Source organism: Polypterus senegalus, chromosome 1 (assembly GCF_016835505.1).
Source record: "Polypterus senegalus isolate Bchr_013 chromosome 1, ASM1683550v1, whole genome shotgun sequence".
NCBI classification, from domain to species: Eukaryota; Metazoa; Chordata; class Cladistia; order Polypteriformes; family Polypteridae; genus Polypterus; species Polypterus senegalus.
In genome coordinates, this window is record NC_053154.1 from 31,217,182 (window position 1) to 31,232,174 (window position 14,993).

The following is a 14,993-nucleotide window of genomic DNA, read 5'->3' on the forward strand; positions in this document are numbered from 1 at the left end:
CTGTAGAGACACCATTTTTCCTAAAACTAATTTCTTAATTAGAAACCATTTCTCACTCTTAATGAACACATTCAATGACACATGTTTTAGAGCTTTCATTCTATCTCCAGGTAAGGTTTCATATTTCTGAGTGCAGAATCAAAATGCTTTGTGGAGCACAGCAGATCAGTATTTTTCATACCTTCATTTCATTTCTTTTCAAATATTTAATTTATACATAAATGATGGAGTTAACTTGGCAACTGGAAAAATAAGGTTTCCAAATGTTTAAAAGACAAATAATTTAAGTTAACCCAAAATAAGTCTTGTTATAAGGAGCCGTATTTTGTTACTTTTTGAAAGTATTTTCAAATACCAGCAGAAGTGCATAAGAGTTTTAGAGAAGAGAGAGTACATGTGTTGTGGGATGTAATGCAGAAGATCTATGAACAGAAGAGAACACCAGAGGAGTAGAGGAGAAAAGCGAAATTCAGGATTGGGGAGATTATAGAGGGATAAAGCTGATGTCACATACAATGAAAATTTCAGAAAAAGTTATAGACAGAAGGCTTAGGGAAAAGACCACCATAGGGGAGGAGCAGTTGGGTTTTATGCCAAGGAGAGGAACAGCTCATGCAGTCATTGCATTGAAAAACAGAAAGGATTGCATATGGTGTGAACTGATATAGAGAAGGCTTATGTTAGTGTGCCATGTCAAGAGGTCTGGAGGTGCAGGGGAGAGAAAGAAATACCAGAGATGTATGTGTAGATTGTCCAGGATATGTATGAGGGAGTGAGGAGTCGAGTTAAGAGTAGTGTTGGAGTAGCAGACAAGATCCCAGCTAGAGTAGGTCTGCACCAGGGATCCTTACCTCTTTGATCTGGTTATTGATGTATTAACCAATGGAATAAAAGACCAAAATCACTAGTGAAGGCTTTTTAGTGCCATTGTGTTGTGTGGCACCAGAAAAGAGCAAGTTTGAGAGGATATTAGAAGAATGGAGAAGGGTCTTGGAAGACAAAGAGCTGAAGATAAAAAGGAGGAAAACACAATATGTGACATTTAATGACAATCAGGATTCAGAAGTTAACCTTCAGGGAGAGCTATCAAAAAAGCATAAATAAAGTTAAATATCTAGGATATTTAGTGGTAGGTCAAGATGGAAAATGAGATGCAGAGATAACCCACTGAGTGCAGTGTAGATGGGACAATTAGAAGAAGGTATCAGGAGTATTGGGTGATCAAAGAATTAAGATGAACGACTTTAAGATGGTGGAAAGACCAGCAATGAGGTATGGAGCTGAGACATGGGCAGTAAAGGGAGCATAGAAGAACAAGTTAGATGTGGTAGAAATGAAAATGTTGAGATGGATGTGTGGAGTTACAAAAAAAGGACAGAATGATACATTCAGAGGTACAACAAAAGAGGGAGAGATATCTAAGAAAGTACAGAAAAGTAAGGACGAATTGGTTTGGACATGTGATGAGGAAAGACAATGAATATGTGGGAAAAAGAGTGATAAGTCCTTCCTATTTCTTACTTGGTATTAATTCTGATGTTGATGGTGAAATAATTGTGTGTGAGTGAAAAGGAATGATACTAGATTATGTGGAAAATATGTAATGAATGAGTATTTAAAGGAATATTACAGCATGTGGTTAGTAGTGATGGCCAGGAAAAAATGTAATGTTATTTGTTCATGAAAAATATAGATAAAATAATCTAATAGAATGGAAGACTATGGTAACCAATGCTGGACAACAGCAAACAATAACAAAAATGTCAATGAAAAACATCTTACTTATATTACTTGTATTGAATCATCCACACATTAAGTCATCCAGGTGTACACTCACAACGTGTAAAACACATACATTTTTTATAAAAATATTGTTAAGAAAATACCTCTGCAAAATGACAGCAGTCCACTGACAGGAAGCCCTTTCACTCAGGATCATACTTTTGAATTAAAGCTCCGCCTTTCCCCTTTATTCATTAGTTAAGAGTCCTATCATCAATTCAAATGTGTGATCCTGTGTGAACAGGTTGGCCAGTTGTGGACTACTTTCATTTTCCACAGATATTTATTTTTAAAATGTTTTAGCAAAAAGATGCATGTGTTTTGCATGTTTGGAGTGTACAACTGGTTGACTTGATATGTGGATTATGCAACACGAGTAACATGATTTTTTTCCTTAACGTTTTTAATAATTTTTAGGATGTACAGCTTTGATCACCACAGACACCTGTTCTATTAGAAACTATGTATCACTGTTCTCCATTAAAACATGAGATTAAATTCTTTTCTTGGCTATAAATATGAATCACACTGGGTAAATAATGTATATCCCATGTATATGACTTATATATTACACATTGTGTAATAAGTAATATATATATGCACCTCAAAGTATCATTTTAGCTGCAGTATTCCTTTAACATATCTTGAATTTTATTATTAAAGGTTATTAAAGTATATTTAATTTAAACTAATCTGAATCTATTTTACTCGTCTAAAATATTGTAAATTATCGTAATACTAACTAGGCTTCCCCCCTGTGTACCCACAGCAGTAGTGGAAATGAAGCATCCGGAACTGCAGTCTGTTCATAGACGCGACAAAATAAGTGACAAAGCAGAGGGACAGAGTGTGGGGAACTAAAAAAAACAATTAGCTAAGGAGCACAGGAGATTAAGGAGAATAGTGGAGGCAGACTAGCGAGAGATCAAGAGGAAAACGGTGCTAGTAGTAAATGAGGCCGTAAGTGCTTGTGATTTCCTTGCTTTTATGGTGTGCCTAGGACCTTAACATCGGGGTGATGAGAGAGGAAACCATGTTAGGGACTGCACTGCACTAATAGACTAAGGTGCTCTGGCATCCATCAAAACCTTACCTGGTGTCCTGTGGGGCTCCTTCATGGGTCGCTACATTAATCATAAAATATTCATTTGGAAACATTTTAAGCCTTTATGTTCTCAGCACAGACTCTGGTATGTGTTTTTTTAACACTCTTTAAAATAGTTCAGTAGTTTTGGGGTTCCTCTATGCCGACTGGTACTTGGATTTCTTTGGTTATAATGAATCTTGGTTAACTTCAAGGTAAGTTGTTGACCAGGAAGAGCAGATGACTACACTTTTTTACAGATTAATTTGTTGTTATTCTGTAATAATTAATTTAAAATAAATAACAAATTTTCGTTGATATTCTTTTATTGCTATAAACACATTGTTCCCCCCTGTACTGACTATAAGTGAAGCTCCACTTAGCACAATGCAAAATATTTAGGTGCCAAAATCCCAAGTTTTCAGTTAAATACTATAAAACTAAGTGAAAGATAATACTTGTCTTACCATTACACATGAGCTTGTATTTGTTGTCGCATGGCATGTCGTACCAATATCCTGATGGGTAATGCATCATTGTGCAGTTTTCTATATTACCATTATTGTCTGGCTGTCCGTTGGCCCAGTTGTTGACAGTATAATTGGTTCCATCTGACCATTTCCATGGATTATTGAACAGTCCAATCCAAAAGCGCAGACCTCTTGCCAAAATCGTTAGATTTCTATTTTGTGTCTCATTTTGGACACTTACAAAGTCAGTATAATGTGTTCTGCAGTAGTTCTGAGCAGACATCCAAGACATCGGAGAGCCCATTAGAATGTACCGCTCAGAGATGTTGCTAGTTTCTATAAGAAAGGTAAGTAAACAAACAACTTAAATGGCAGTAACATACCTTCAGTAAGTACCTGTAAACCCACGCTGGTAGTTCTTGAACCATTAGATTATCAGTTAATAAATAAAAAGTGAAGATGCCATTAATTCATGGTAACAGTTACAGGTGGGTCTTGGGTTATGAACGAGTTGTGTTCTTACAGTCATTTGAAGGCCAATTTTGTATGTAAGGAAATCGACAAAATGACATTATGTTTTATTACTCATTTCACAGATAAACATTTCAGAGTTACCAGTAAGATGAAAGTGATTCAATGTTACTGTACTTTATGTCACGAATCACAAACATTTTTATAATAATTTAAATTAACTGAACAATGGGTATGAACAGCAATGTATGTCAACCTAATGGTTAAACATCCTGTACTTTTTGATAATGATACATTATCTCACAGAGCTGAAAAAGGCATAATGACGGCATGGAAACACACCACTGACTAATGACTGTCAAATGTGTGCCATCTTTACTGAGAAATCACTCAGAGTGTCACTTCCTCTTCGCAGCAAGTGTATGTGTAGATACACAAAAAAAATTGCACAAAAATTACCTTCATAAGAAAAGCTCCATGCAGCACAAAAGACACAGCAGAATTTGCCTAAAATAGGCAATCCAGTGTCAAACAAGTCTCAGAAACACAAATCCAGAAAAAATGGTCATAAAACAGAGCATGAAGTTCAATTTCCCAGAACAACACAAAAGCAAAAATAAATAAATACAAGTAGAACTCACCAAAACCACCAAGAACATTCAATGAACAGTATTTGAGCAGTGGGTCTCCTCAGCCTTTATATAGTTGAGGGTTGATCCACACGGGAATGCACACAGGTGGCCTGGCCCTGCCTCTTGGGGAACCACCCATGTAGCACAAGGGACATAACAGCACAGGTGAACACACATGGAAGCTAACCCATACAATAATGAAATATTATAAATAGAATATAAATACACATTATAAATATGTGAAACATGCTTTAAATTACACAATGAGCAATGTTGGCTGGGATTGAAATAAACCAATCATGCACTTCAGTTGGGACGGGCATCCCTGGCATTAGCATAACAAGCACGTCCTTGGAATGTTGGAATTTCAAGCAATAGGCTCTGCCATTCATTTAAATGGCCAGCTGTCCATCCAGCTGCTTATTGTGAAGGAACTCAGTAGTGTGGTTTTGTACACCACAGATTACATTCAAAATGACTGAAAATGGTAACAAGGCCCATACAGTGGTCTACTATGCCCACTTGTCAGTTACAGTGGTTATATATTCATCTGCCACAACCAGGTTCCTTCATACTCAAGTTACAACAGAAGCCGCTTAGAGGTCAAATAATTCAAATTTAGCTGAAAGGAAAAAATTTGGGGATATTAGGGTTGGGAGGCGATTATTGCTCATTCACATATGCACAATTTTAGTTAAGCTGAATCCACCATAACCTGAGACCCACCTGTATTTAGAATGTGTGAATATTGAACTTATGGGAATTTGAAATGGTGTTGACACAGTAGTGCAGTGGAGTTTCCATGTTCTCCCAATGTTTGTAGAAGATGTTCTCAGAGTATTTATGTTTTCCTGCTACATCTAAAATGTATGTGTTAGATAAATACCATGATGCACGTAGGTTGTACTGCGGTTTGCTGGCGCCCTGCCTGGCTTTTGTTTCCTGCCTTGCGCCCTGTGTTGGCTGGGTTTGGCTCCGGCAGACCCTCGTGACCCTGTGGTTAGGATATAGCGGGTTGGATAATGGATGGATGGATGTAGGTTGTAGCAGTGTGTGAAACAGGCTACCCTTCAGGTTGAAAGCAGAAAACAGATGGGTGGACCGACTGAGAGTCAAAAACAGGTTCTTGGAGCAACAAGGTTTCCAGGATCTTGCAGCCATTAACTTTTTTTTGCTAATTTAATTGCAATAAACTAATAAACATGATTACTCTTAAAAGCAAAAATACAAAAAAAATTATCATTTTTAAAAAGTAATGAATGGTACAAGCACTAACTGAATGATGAAGTTGTAAGTTAAAGTTCTGTTACCTTTGTAGCACATAAAAGCATTCAAGTCGTCGGACACAGACTGATCCCAGCTTCCTTCAGAATTAATAGAAACAGCAAAAAGGTCTCTTTGTGTATTAGAGCTCCAATTGTAATAAGTAATGTCATCTCCATTTGACCATCTCCAGTTGTCACTCCCTCTGTACAGGCCTATCCAGATACTTTCACCAGAGTAACTAAAAATAAGCTCCACAAGCGACAAAACTGAAGTACTAGGAACTGAAACTAAGTCAGTGCCCAGAAGATGGCAGAACTGGAGTGATGAGTCCCAGGTCTCATTATTATTTATAAATGCATACATTGTTACAGGAAAAATGAAAGAACTTCCTGAAAAAAATAGTAGACACTCAATAAACAGTCTGAAATGCAAAACTTTAACACAGAAAAAATGCTGTCATCAAAATCATATATATATATATATATATATATATATATATATATATACACTGTATATTTATACTGTACTGTACTGTATTTTTATATATATTTAAATTTAGAATTGATAAGTTCATTCATGAATTTGCCTCCTACGTGGATGTGAACACAACTTACCACAAATAGTTTAGAGTATTCCATTTCACTGTTTATCTCTTCAGTAATCATTATTCCATATACTGTATATATATCATACTATAACATTTTCTGAACCCTCTTAATCCTGAATGGGGATGTGGGGGGCTGGAGCCTATTCCATGTACAGTGTGTGTGTGTATATATATATATATATGCATATTAGGCAGCCAAGGTGATTTGTTGAAAGTAGAATAAACGGGTGAGCTTAGTAATGATCTAAGCCAGGCATTTCAAACATGCAGCCCACAACAGAAATCTGAGCATGACAGATCCTAGTTAGTACTGAACTTGTACAAAATGATTATTATCGTTTGTGATTGAATCATTCTGCATCTTCGGCGTTACTTATTGACTTTTCTTACTTCTGCCTTCTGACAAAAGCACGTTTTCCCATGGCATTACGGTACCGGAAACGTCATCTGCTAGTATAGCCATGAGCCTTGACCAAAGTTAATGAGCTGCAACATCACAACTGAAGTCCTAGGCTGCAGCAGGGGCGGCCTTAGGCATGTGCACACTATTCACCTGCACAGGGCCACCACGCCAATATATATTGAATATAAAACAGAAAGAGAAAATAACGACATAGCTGACGGCAATGTGGCCGAAAAACATTGCTTCTTGTTAATTAGTACGCTGTATTTACTAATGTCGCTAGAGTCGGAACAGTAAGCTATATGTAGTATTATAATGTTCTGCGATAATGAGAATATCATGGGCCGACACTTTGTTTTCAAGTTACGGACACGCACATATACTGTAGTAGCGTGTCATGAGCACGAGGCGGCTATGCAGTGTCCGCAACAGACGTGGCCATCCGCCGTGCATAAGATACTATATTGACATTGGCGGGCGACGGGGCCACCAATTCTTTCTCTGCCCAGGGCCGCCACGAGCCTAGAGCCGGCCCTGCTAGGCTACACTACTGGCTGGGCTGCTGAGATGGGCCACTGGGCAGAACTGACCATAACGAGTAGTAATAGCCCGCATATTTTCGCATTTTTTTGCTCTAGTTTTATGTAATTTTGTGCTAGTATTGTAACGAACAGTTAGTGCAGACTACAGATGAAGATCTGAAGTGGACGCGAGAACTCGGTGAGTTGTTTATCAACATATTTTTGTGATTTTGAGTTTGTAAAATTAGTGTAGGTCAGGTGGCTTTTTGCATATTGGCTTATTTTACAATTTTAACTTTGAAGTAAACTTAGTAAAGTAAAATTTGATTTTTGGAGGATTTGTTTTCCAACTTGAATTACTGAGCAATGAATTCAGTGAGAGTTTTCGTGATTTCAGTTCATACGAACAGGACTTTGCGCTGTTTACGTTACCATACTCTTACAAAATTGAGAATGCGCCTGAGAATATCCATATGGAATTGATTGAACTGCAGTCAGATTCTATTCTGAAGGCAAAATACAACGAAGTTGGTGTGCCAGGCTTGTATGCTTACCTGTCTCCCTCGTATGTGCAGATCCATAAGTTGGCATTGAGAGTACTGTCTATGTTCAGAAGCACTTACCTTTGTGAGAAATTGTTTTCGTTAATGAAAGCTACCAAAATCCCACATCGCTCAAGACTTACATGTCGAGCACCTTTCATCCCTCAGAAAAGTTGCAACTGCACAAGATTTCAAGCCTGATATTGACGAAGTGGTTACTAACAAGAGTTGCCAAGTGTCAGGACAAAAGAAATAGATCTCACACAGTAAGACTCCTATATAAGCAATGAATATAATATAATAATATACAACATCGCATGGACATCGGGGACAGTGCCTCTGGATTGGCAGACCGGGGTGGTGGTCCCCCTCTTTAAAAAGGGGGACCGGAGGGTGTGTTCCAACTATAGAGGGATCACACTCCTCAGCCTCCCTGGAAAAGTCTATTCGGGGGTTCTGGAGAGGAGGGTCCGTCAGATAGTCGAACCTCGGATTCAGGAGGAACAGTGTGGTTTTCGTCCTGGTCGCGGAACAGTGGACCAGCTCTTCACCCTTAGCAGAGTCCTGGAGGGTGCATGGGAGTTTGCCCGACCGGTCTACATGTGTTTTGTGGACTTCGAAAAGGCATTCGACCGTGTCCCTCGGGGAATCCTGTGGGGGGTGCTCCGGGAGTATGGGGTACCGGACCCCCTGATAAGAGCTGTTCGGTCTCTGTACAACCGTGTCAGAGCTTGGTCCGCATTGCCGGCAGTAAGTCGAGCCCGTTTCCAGTGAGAGTTGGACTCCGCCAGGGCTGCCCTTTGTCACCGATTCTGTTCATAACTTTTATGGACAGAATTTCTAGGCGCAGCCAGGGTGTTGAAGGGGTCCGGTTTGGTGGACTCAGGATTGGGTCACTGCTTTTTGCAGATGATGTTGTCCTGTTTGCTTCATCAGGCCGTGATCTTCAGCTCTCTGGATCGGTTCGCAGCTGAGTGTGAAGCGGCTGGGATGAGAATCAGCACCTCCAAATCCGAGAGCATGGTCCTCAGCCGGAACAGGGTGGAGTGCCCTCTCAGGGTTGGGGGAGAGATCCTGCCCCAAGTGGAGGAGTTCAAGGAGGGGTCTTGTTCACGAGTGAGGGAAGAATGGAGCGTGAGATCGACTGGCGGATCGGTGCGGCATCCGCAGTGATGCGGGCTCTGCATCGGTCTGTCGTGGTAAAAAGGAGCTGAGCCGTAAGGCAAAGCTCTCAATTTACCAGTCGATCTACGTTCCTACCCTCACCTATGGTCATGAGCTATGGGTAGTGACCGAAAGAACGAGATCGCGAATACAAGCGGCTGAAATGAGTTTCCTCCACAGGGTGTCTGGGCTTTCCCTTAAAGATAGGGTGAGAAGCTCAGTCATCCGGGAGGGGCTCAGAGTAGAGCCGCTGCTCCTCCGCATCGAGAGGAGTCAGATGAGGTGGCTCGGGCATCTGATTAGGATGCCTCCTGGACGCCTCCCTGGCGAGGTGTTCCGGGCACGTCCAACCGGGAGGAGGCCCCGGGAAAGACCAAGGACATGCTGGATGGACTATGTCTCCCGGCTGGCCTGTGAACGCCTTGGGATTCTCCCAGAAGAGCTGGAAGAAGTGGCCGGGGAGAGGGAAGTCTGGGCCTCTCTGCTTAAGCTGCTGCCCCCGCGACCCGACCTCGGATAAGCGGAAGAGGATGGATGGATGGATGGATCTTGTTAACACAGGTGAGAGTGTTGATGAGGACAATGCTGGAGATCACTCTGTCATGCTGACTGAGTTAGAATAGAGAGGTTCAGCTGTTGTGAAGAAGGCTTCGGGGCACCCAAGAAAGTCCAACCCGCTCCAGGAACGTGTCCTAAAGTTGATTCAGCTGGGTGACTGGGGCAGAGCTTTCTCAGGAATGGCAACAGGCAGGTGTGAGTGCATCTGCACACACCGTGATGCAAAGACGTTTGGAGGATGGCCTGGTGTAAAGAAAGGCAGGAAAGAAGCCAAGGGACACACTGTTATTCTGCAAAAAGTACGGGGACTGGACTGCTGAGGACTGGGTTAAAGTCATTTCTCTGATGAATCCCCTTTCCGAATGTTTGGGGCATCTGGAAAAAAGATTGTTCGGAGAACATCAGTCCTGTGTCATGCCAACAGTAAAGCATCCTGAGACCATTTATGTGTAGGGTTTCCTCTCAGCCAAGGGAGTGGACTCACTCACATTTTCCCTAAGAACACAGCCATAAATTATGAATGGGACCAAAACATTCTCTGAGAGCAGCTTCTCCCAACCTTCCAAGAACAGTTTGGTGACCAACAATGCTTTTTCCAGCATGATGGAGCACTGTGCCATAAGGCAAAAGTGATAACTAAGTGGCTAGGGGAACGAAACAAAACTCTCCAGACCTTAATCCCATTGAGAACCTGTTTGACTCTTTGCATAAACTTAATGTAATTATCAATAAAAGCCTTTGAAATGTATGAAATGCTTGTAATTATACTTTAGTATACCATAAAAAACATCTGACAAAAAGGTCTAAAAACACTGAAGCAGCAAGCTTTGTGAAAACCAGTACTTGTGTCATTCTGAAAACCTTTGGCCATGACTTTACACCTATTTGGTCAGGAGTTCATTCTAGAGCAAGGTAATGAACTAAGGCATACCTCCAAACATTGTTAGAAGTACCTCAGATTAAAACGAGAAGATGGTCAGCTTCAAACCATCGAATAGCAAGCACAGTCTGCAGACTTAAACCTCACCAATCTGGTTTAGGATAAGACAGAAGGCTGAAAAGCAAGACAACCTACTGTACAAGTGCAAAACATTTATAGGAATGCCTGCAACAGAACTTTCCAAACAATTTTTGATTTTCATTGAAGAAAGAATACCATGAGCATGTTCGGCTGTTGCAACTGTAAATGGTGGCTACTTTGATGAATCAAAAAATTAGACTAGATTTTGTTAACCAAAATGATTACATGATTTCTTTATTATCTCCAATTGTGTATTTGTGATATGCTTTAATTTAAGAGTACATTTAGGCATTAAATGGTGAAAATTTCAATAAAAGTTGTGTGTTCTGATACTTTTGACTTGTAGTGTATGTGTGGAAAATTGGTTGGTACCCTTACTCGTCTCTGAAGTAACTAGAAACTGACAAAAGTAATTGGAACCCCTCACTGTTCATTGCATATTTAACAAAAATCAGAATTTGCTGTAGAGTTTTGATTCAACAGAACATTTCATGTAATAACACAAGTGAAAATGACATGGACAAAAATGATGGAACCCTTAACCTAATATTTTGATGCACGATCTTTAGAGGCAACAAGTGCAAACAAACGATTTATGGAACTTACAATGAGATTTCTGCACCTGTCCACAGTTAGTTTGGCCCACTCTTTGTGAACAAAAAGTCCCAACTATGTTAGGTTTGAAGAGGGCCATCTCCAGACTGCATGTTTCAATTCTTTCCATTGATGTTCAATATTCAAATCAGGGCTCATAAAATAGCCCAATGTTTTGTTCTTAGCCAGTCTTGGGTGCTTTTAGCTGTGTGTTTTCTATTATTATCCTGTTGGGAGGATCCACGACCTGCGACTGAGACACAGCTTTCTGACTCTGGGTGGTATGTTTTGCTCCAGAATGTCTTGATGGTGTTAAGATTTCATTGTCCCCTGTAAATTCTAAAAGTACCCTGTGCCAGATACAACAAAGCAGCCCCAAAACACAACCGAGCCTGCTCCATGTTTTAGAGTAGGCAATGCATTGTTGTTCTCTTTGAAATCGTAAATTTTTTCATATGTGGACATAGAGCTAATGTGACTTGCCATAAAGCTCTCATCTGTCCAAAGCACATTTACGAGAAGCATTGTGGCTTGTCAATAAACATTTTTTATGATTGGCTTTTTTATGATTTTCTTTCAACAGTGGAGTTCCCCTGGGACTTTTTTCATTGAGTCCACTGCTATTCAAAAAGCGATGGATGGTGCGATCAGACACTGATGGGCCTTGACCTCGGACTTTTAGCTTGTGTCTCAATGATAGTTGTCCTTGGCTTTTTGTCTACCATTCTCACTATCTTTATGCTCATTCTGGGGTCCATTTTCCCTTTGTGTCTGCGTCCAGAGAGGTTTGCTACAGTTTCATGGACCATAATCTTTTAATTATATTTGCAAATGTTGACACAGGATAGTCAAGTTGCTTGGAGATGGTCTTATAGCTTTTGCCTTTAACTTGCTTGCAACTCTTTCTTTTGCTTTCTCTGGTCCATATTAAGTGTGGGACACATGTTGACACCAAACAGCAAAGAGACAGCGTTTCACCTTTTAAACAGCCTGAACGACTGATTGCATGATTGGAGATGTGTGATAGGAATTAAAGAAAACAGCAAGTTTGAAAAATCACTCCAATACAGTTATTTAAGATCTTTTCTAGAGGTACCAACAAATGTGTCCAGGACATTTTACAATATCTTTGTAGAATAAGCAATACTTGATCTCATTTTGCACTCGCTTTGCTTTACTTGTTGACATACCAAATCATGATGGTATACACAATACAGATGATTTTCATTGAGTCACTTTTCAAGAGGCATACAGCACTTTGTCAATGAACTGAAAGGGCATCAACCATGTCCACGTATTTATTGCAAATTTGTCTATTTATTATCATGTTATTTGGTATTTTATTTGTAAATGTATATTGTACACTGAGTAATTGATAGTACATTACATATTTTAAAAAAGGCCTGGAAGGGAACATTTAGCAAGATACACATAGAAGCAATAAAAAGTGTTGATTTGCTATCAAGCTACCCTGTTTCAACTGCTGAAGTCAATTTCACATTGACTAGACATACAGTACTGAGCCATACCTGATAATTCTAAAAAAATCTTCAAAAGCAAAACAGAAACAAAAACAAAGAAACAAAACACTTACCAATAATCAGACGAAAGGTCAGGTCCATGTTCATTGTAGTCAACGTAAACCATGAACTGAGCAATTGACTAAAAGTTACTTACTTTTACAAGATTTTACAGGACGTCTGAGCTAAAGAACACGTCCATGCTACAGGGGCACCTGCACATCTGTGTTTGCCTGGACTAAGCCACTTTACCTGTGTGTGTAAATAAACAAAGAATACTAGAAAAACACCTACCCTAAAATGGTTAAAACAAAGCTAATGAGATGCAAACGGCTTGAGCCAATGTGTCCCTCTTGTACTTGAACAAATATCTGTAAATTAAAGTGGCGCAAAGTAAGTCCAATGATAATATGCAAATTGATACACATTTAGTTAAAGAAAGAAAGAAAGAAAGAAAGAAAGAAAGAAAGAAAGAAAGAAAGAAAGAAAGAAAGAAAGAAAGAAAGAACAAATTTAGGACAGTACGGCTTTTGAAAAGTCCACCCATCAATTCATTACCTGAATCTCATTTTCTGGGCTCTGCAGCCAATCACAGTATTATTAGACTCAAGACGGCATTGAACCCAGGACAGACAGAAATGTGAATACATAGCACACCATGACATTCTGAAGCCTTGGTAAAGCAAAACACCACCCAAAAACAATATTTTGTTTAAATATGTTACTTACCTCATGTGCTTTATAGTGACAGGAAAATAATTCAATCTCGTGTTTTCTTGCAGAAAGGAGGAAAGAAAGTTTTTGATTCAATGGTCACAGTAGGTGACCACTGCAGGACATCAGCAAACAAAATCAAAATGTCCATGAAAAAAATGTTGTGTTACTCACGTCACATAAATTACACACAAGGTCATCCACTTGTTTGCTCACAATGCCCCAAACATATTTTTTTAATACATTTTTTAAAAATAAATCGCGTACAGAAAATGCTCTCATGAACGAGGAAGGAATGCGCACACAAAATGAAACGTGCACCAGAACTAAAGACCCATGTTTTCTCCTTATTTATTGGTCAGGAGCTCTGTCTTCAATTCAAAAGCACATAATTATGGGACAGTGTTGTACAGTTTAGAAAGTATTCTGCTTTTTCTGGAAGTAAATGTTAAAATATTTTTGAAAAAAATGCATGTGTTTTGCATGTTTTGAGCATATGACTGGATAATATCTATCTGCCACACAAGGTTTCTTCTCACCTGGATAAAGCTGGCAGCACTATGAGGATTATGTTTTTTGATTTCTCCAGTGCTTTAAACACCATCCAGTCATATCCCAGTTAAGTGGTAAAGATATGCTGGTGGAAGAGCCTATAGCATCCTGGATAATGGATTATCTGTCAAGCAGACTGCAGTTTGTAAGACTCATGGACTGTGTGAGCAACACTGGAGCACCACAAGGAACAGGCCCGTCTCTTTTCCTCTTCACTCTGTATACCTCAGAATATAAATTTATCTCCATGTCCTGTCACTTGCAGAAATTCTCAGATGATTCTGCACTTATGGAGTGTATTCAACAATTCAACAATGTCTAACCCAACCCTCTCAAAAGGGCATCCAAAATAAGCACTAGTGAGTGGGGAGCCCTAGTGGGTCTATTAGTGGAAACAGCTTGACAATCAGGGTAAGACTTACAAAAGTGTTCCACATCTTGGCCCATATTCAGCCAATTAAAGCATTTCGAAATGTGATCCCTAATGTTCTTGGTGCCAAGATGACTCCCCAAAACATGGGTGTGAACAATTTTTAAAACTTCTCCCTCTATGGGGCCACCGACTCTTCAAACAGCCCTTCCCTATGCAATCAGAAATCACCTGATATAAGACACCATCCTTGATTAAAAAGTGTGGTGTTTTGAAATTCAAGCCCTCCGTGCTGCATATAGTAAGGATCATTTGCGATATGTGCTTGTTTAAATGCAAAGTCTAAGCTGATATTGTCCCATTGCAGGCATGCAAACTTATTAGGAGTATAAGGTCCCAGTGTCCCACTGTTCCTCTTCAGCCATTGTTTCTCCAGGGCCCGTAGCTGCTGCCTAGCCTGTGGAGGGTGTAGGTGTGAGTACCTGATGCAAAAAGTTCTCCAATTGTCCTGGACCCTTAGGCAAGAGGTTGTCCCCTATCTCACTGGACAAATCAGGTTCAATCTCTAAGCTGGCTCCTTGACCGACCTTGTCTGTAGCGAGACCCACCTCTTGATTGCAGAGAGAGGTGCTCTGCGGGTGGCTAGGATGCATGGAAAGAGGGCATTCCTCTTCCCTATTAAAAGAGGTCAGAGTGAAGTGTCTGATACGGCAGTCCAAATT

General features: G+C 39.9%; 1 protein-coding gene across 1 annotated transcript in view; it reads right to left on the reverse strand.

Moving 5' to 3' along the window:
- Positions 1 to 211: 211 nt before the first annotated feature.
- LOC120539440 (lithostathine-like) overlaps positions 212 to 14,993 on the reverse strand; it is a 32,857-nt gene continuing 18,075 nt past the window's right edge. The window contains exons 2-4 of the mRNA XM_039769931.1: positions 5,750 to 5,943; positions 3,342 to 3,672; positions 212 to 242 (exon numbers count right to left, since the gene is read on the reverse strand). Coding sequence (XP_039625865.1) covers positions 212 to 242; positions 3,342 to 3,672; positions 5,750 to 5,943 — 556 coding nt within the window. The remainder of the gene's footprint in view (positions 243 to 3,341; positions 3,673 to 5,749; positions 5,944 to 14,993) is intronic.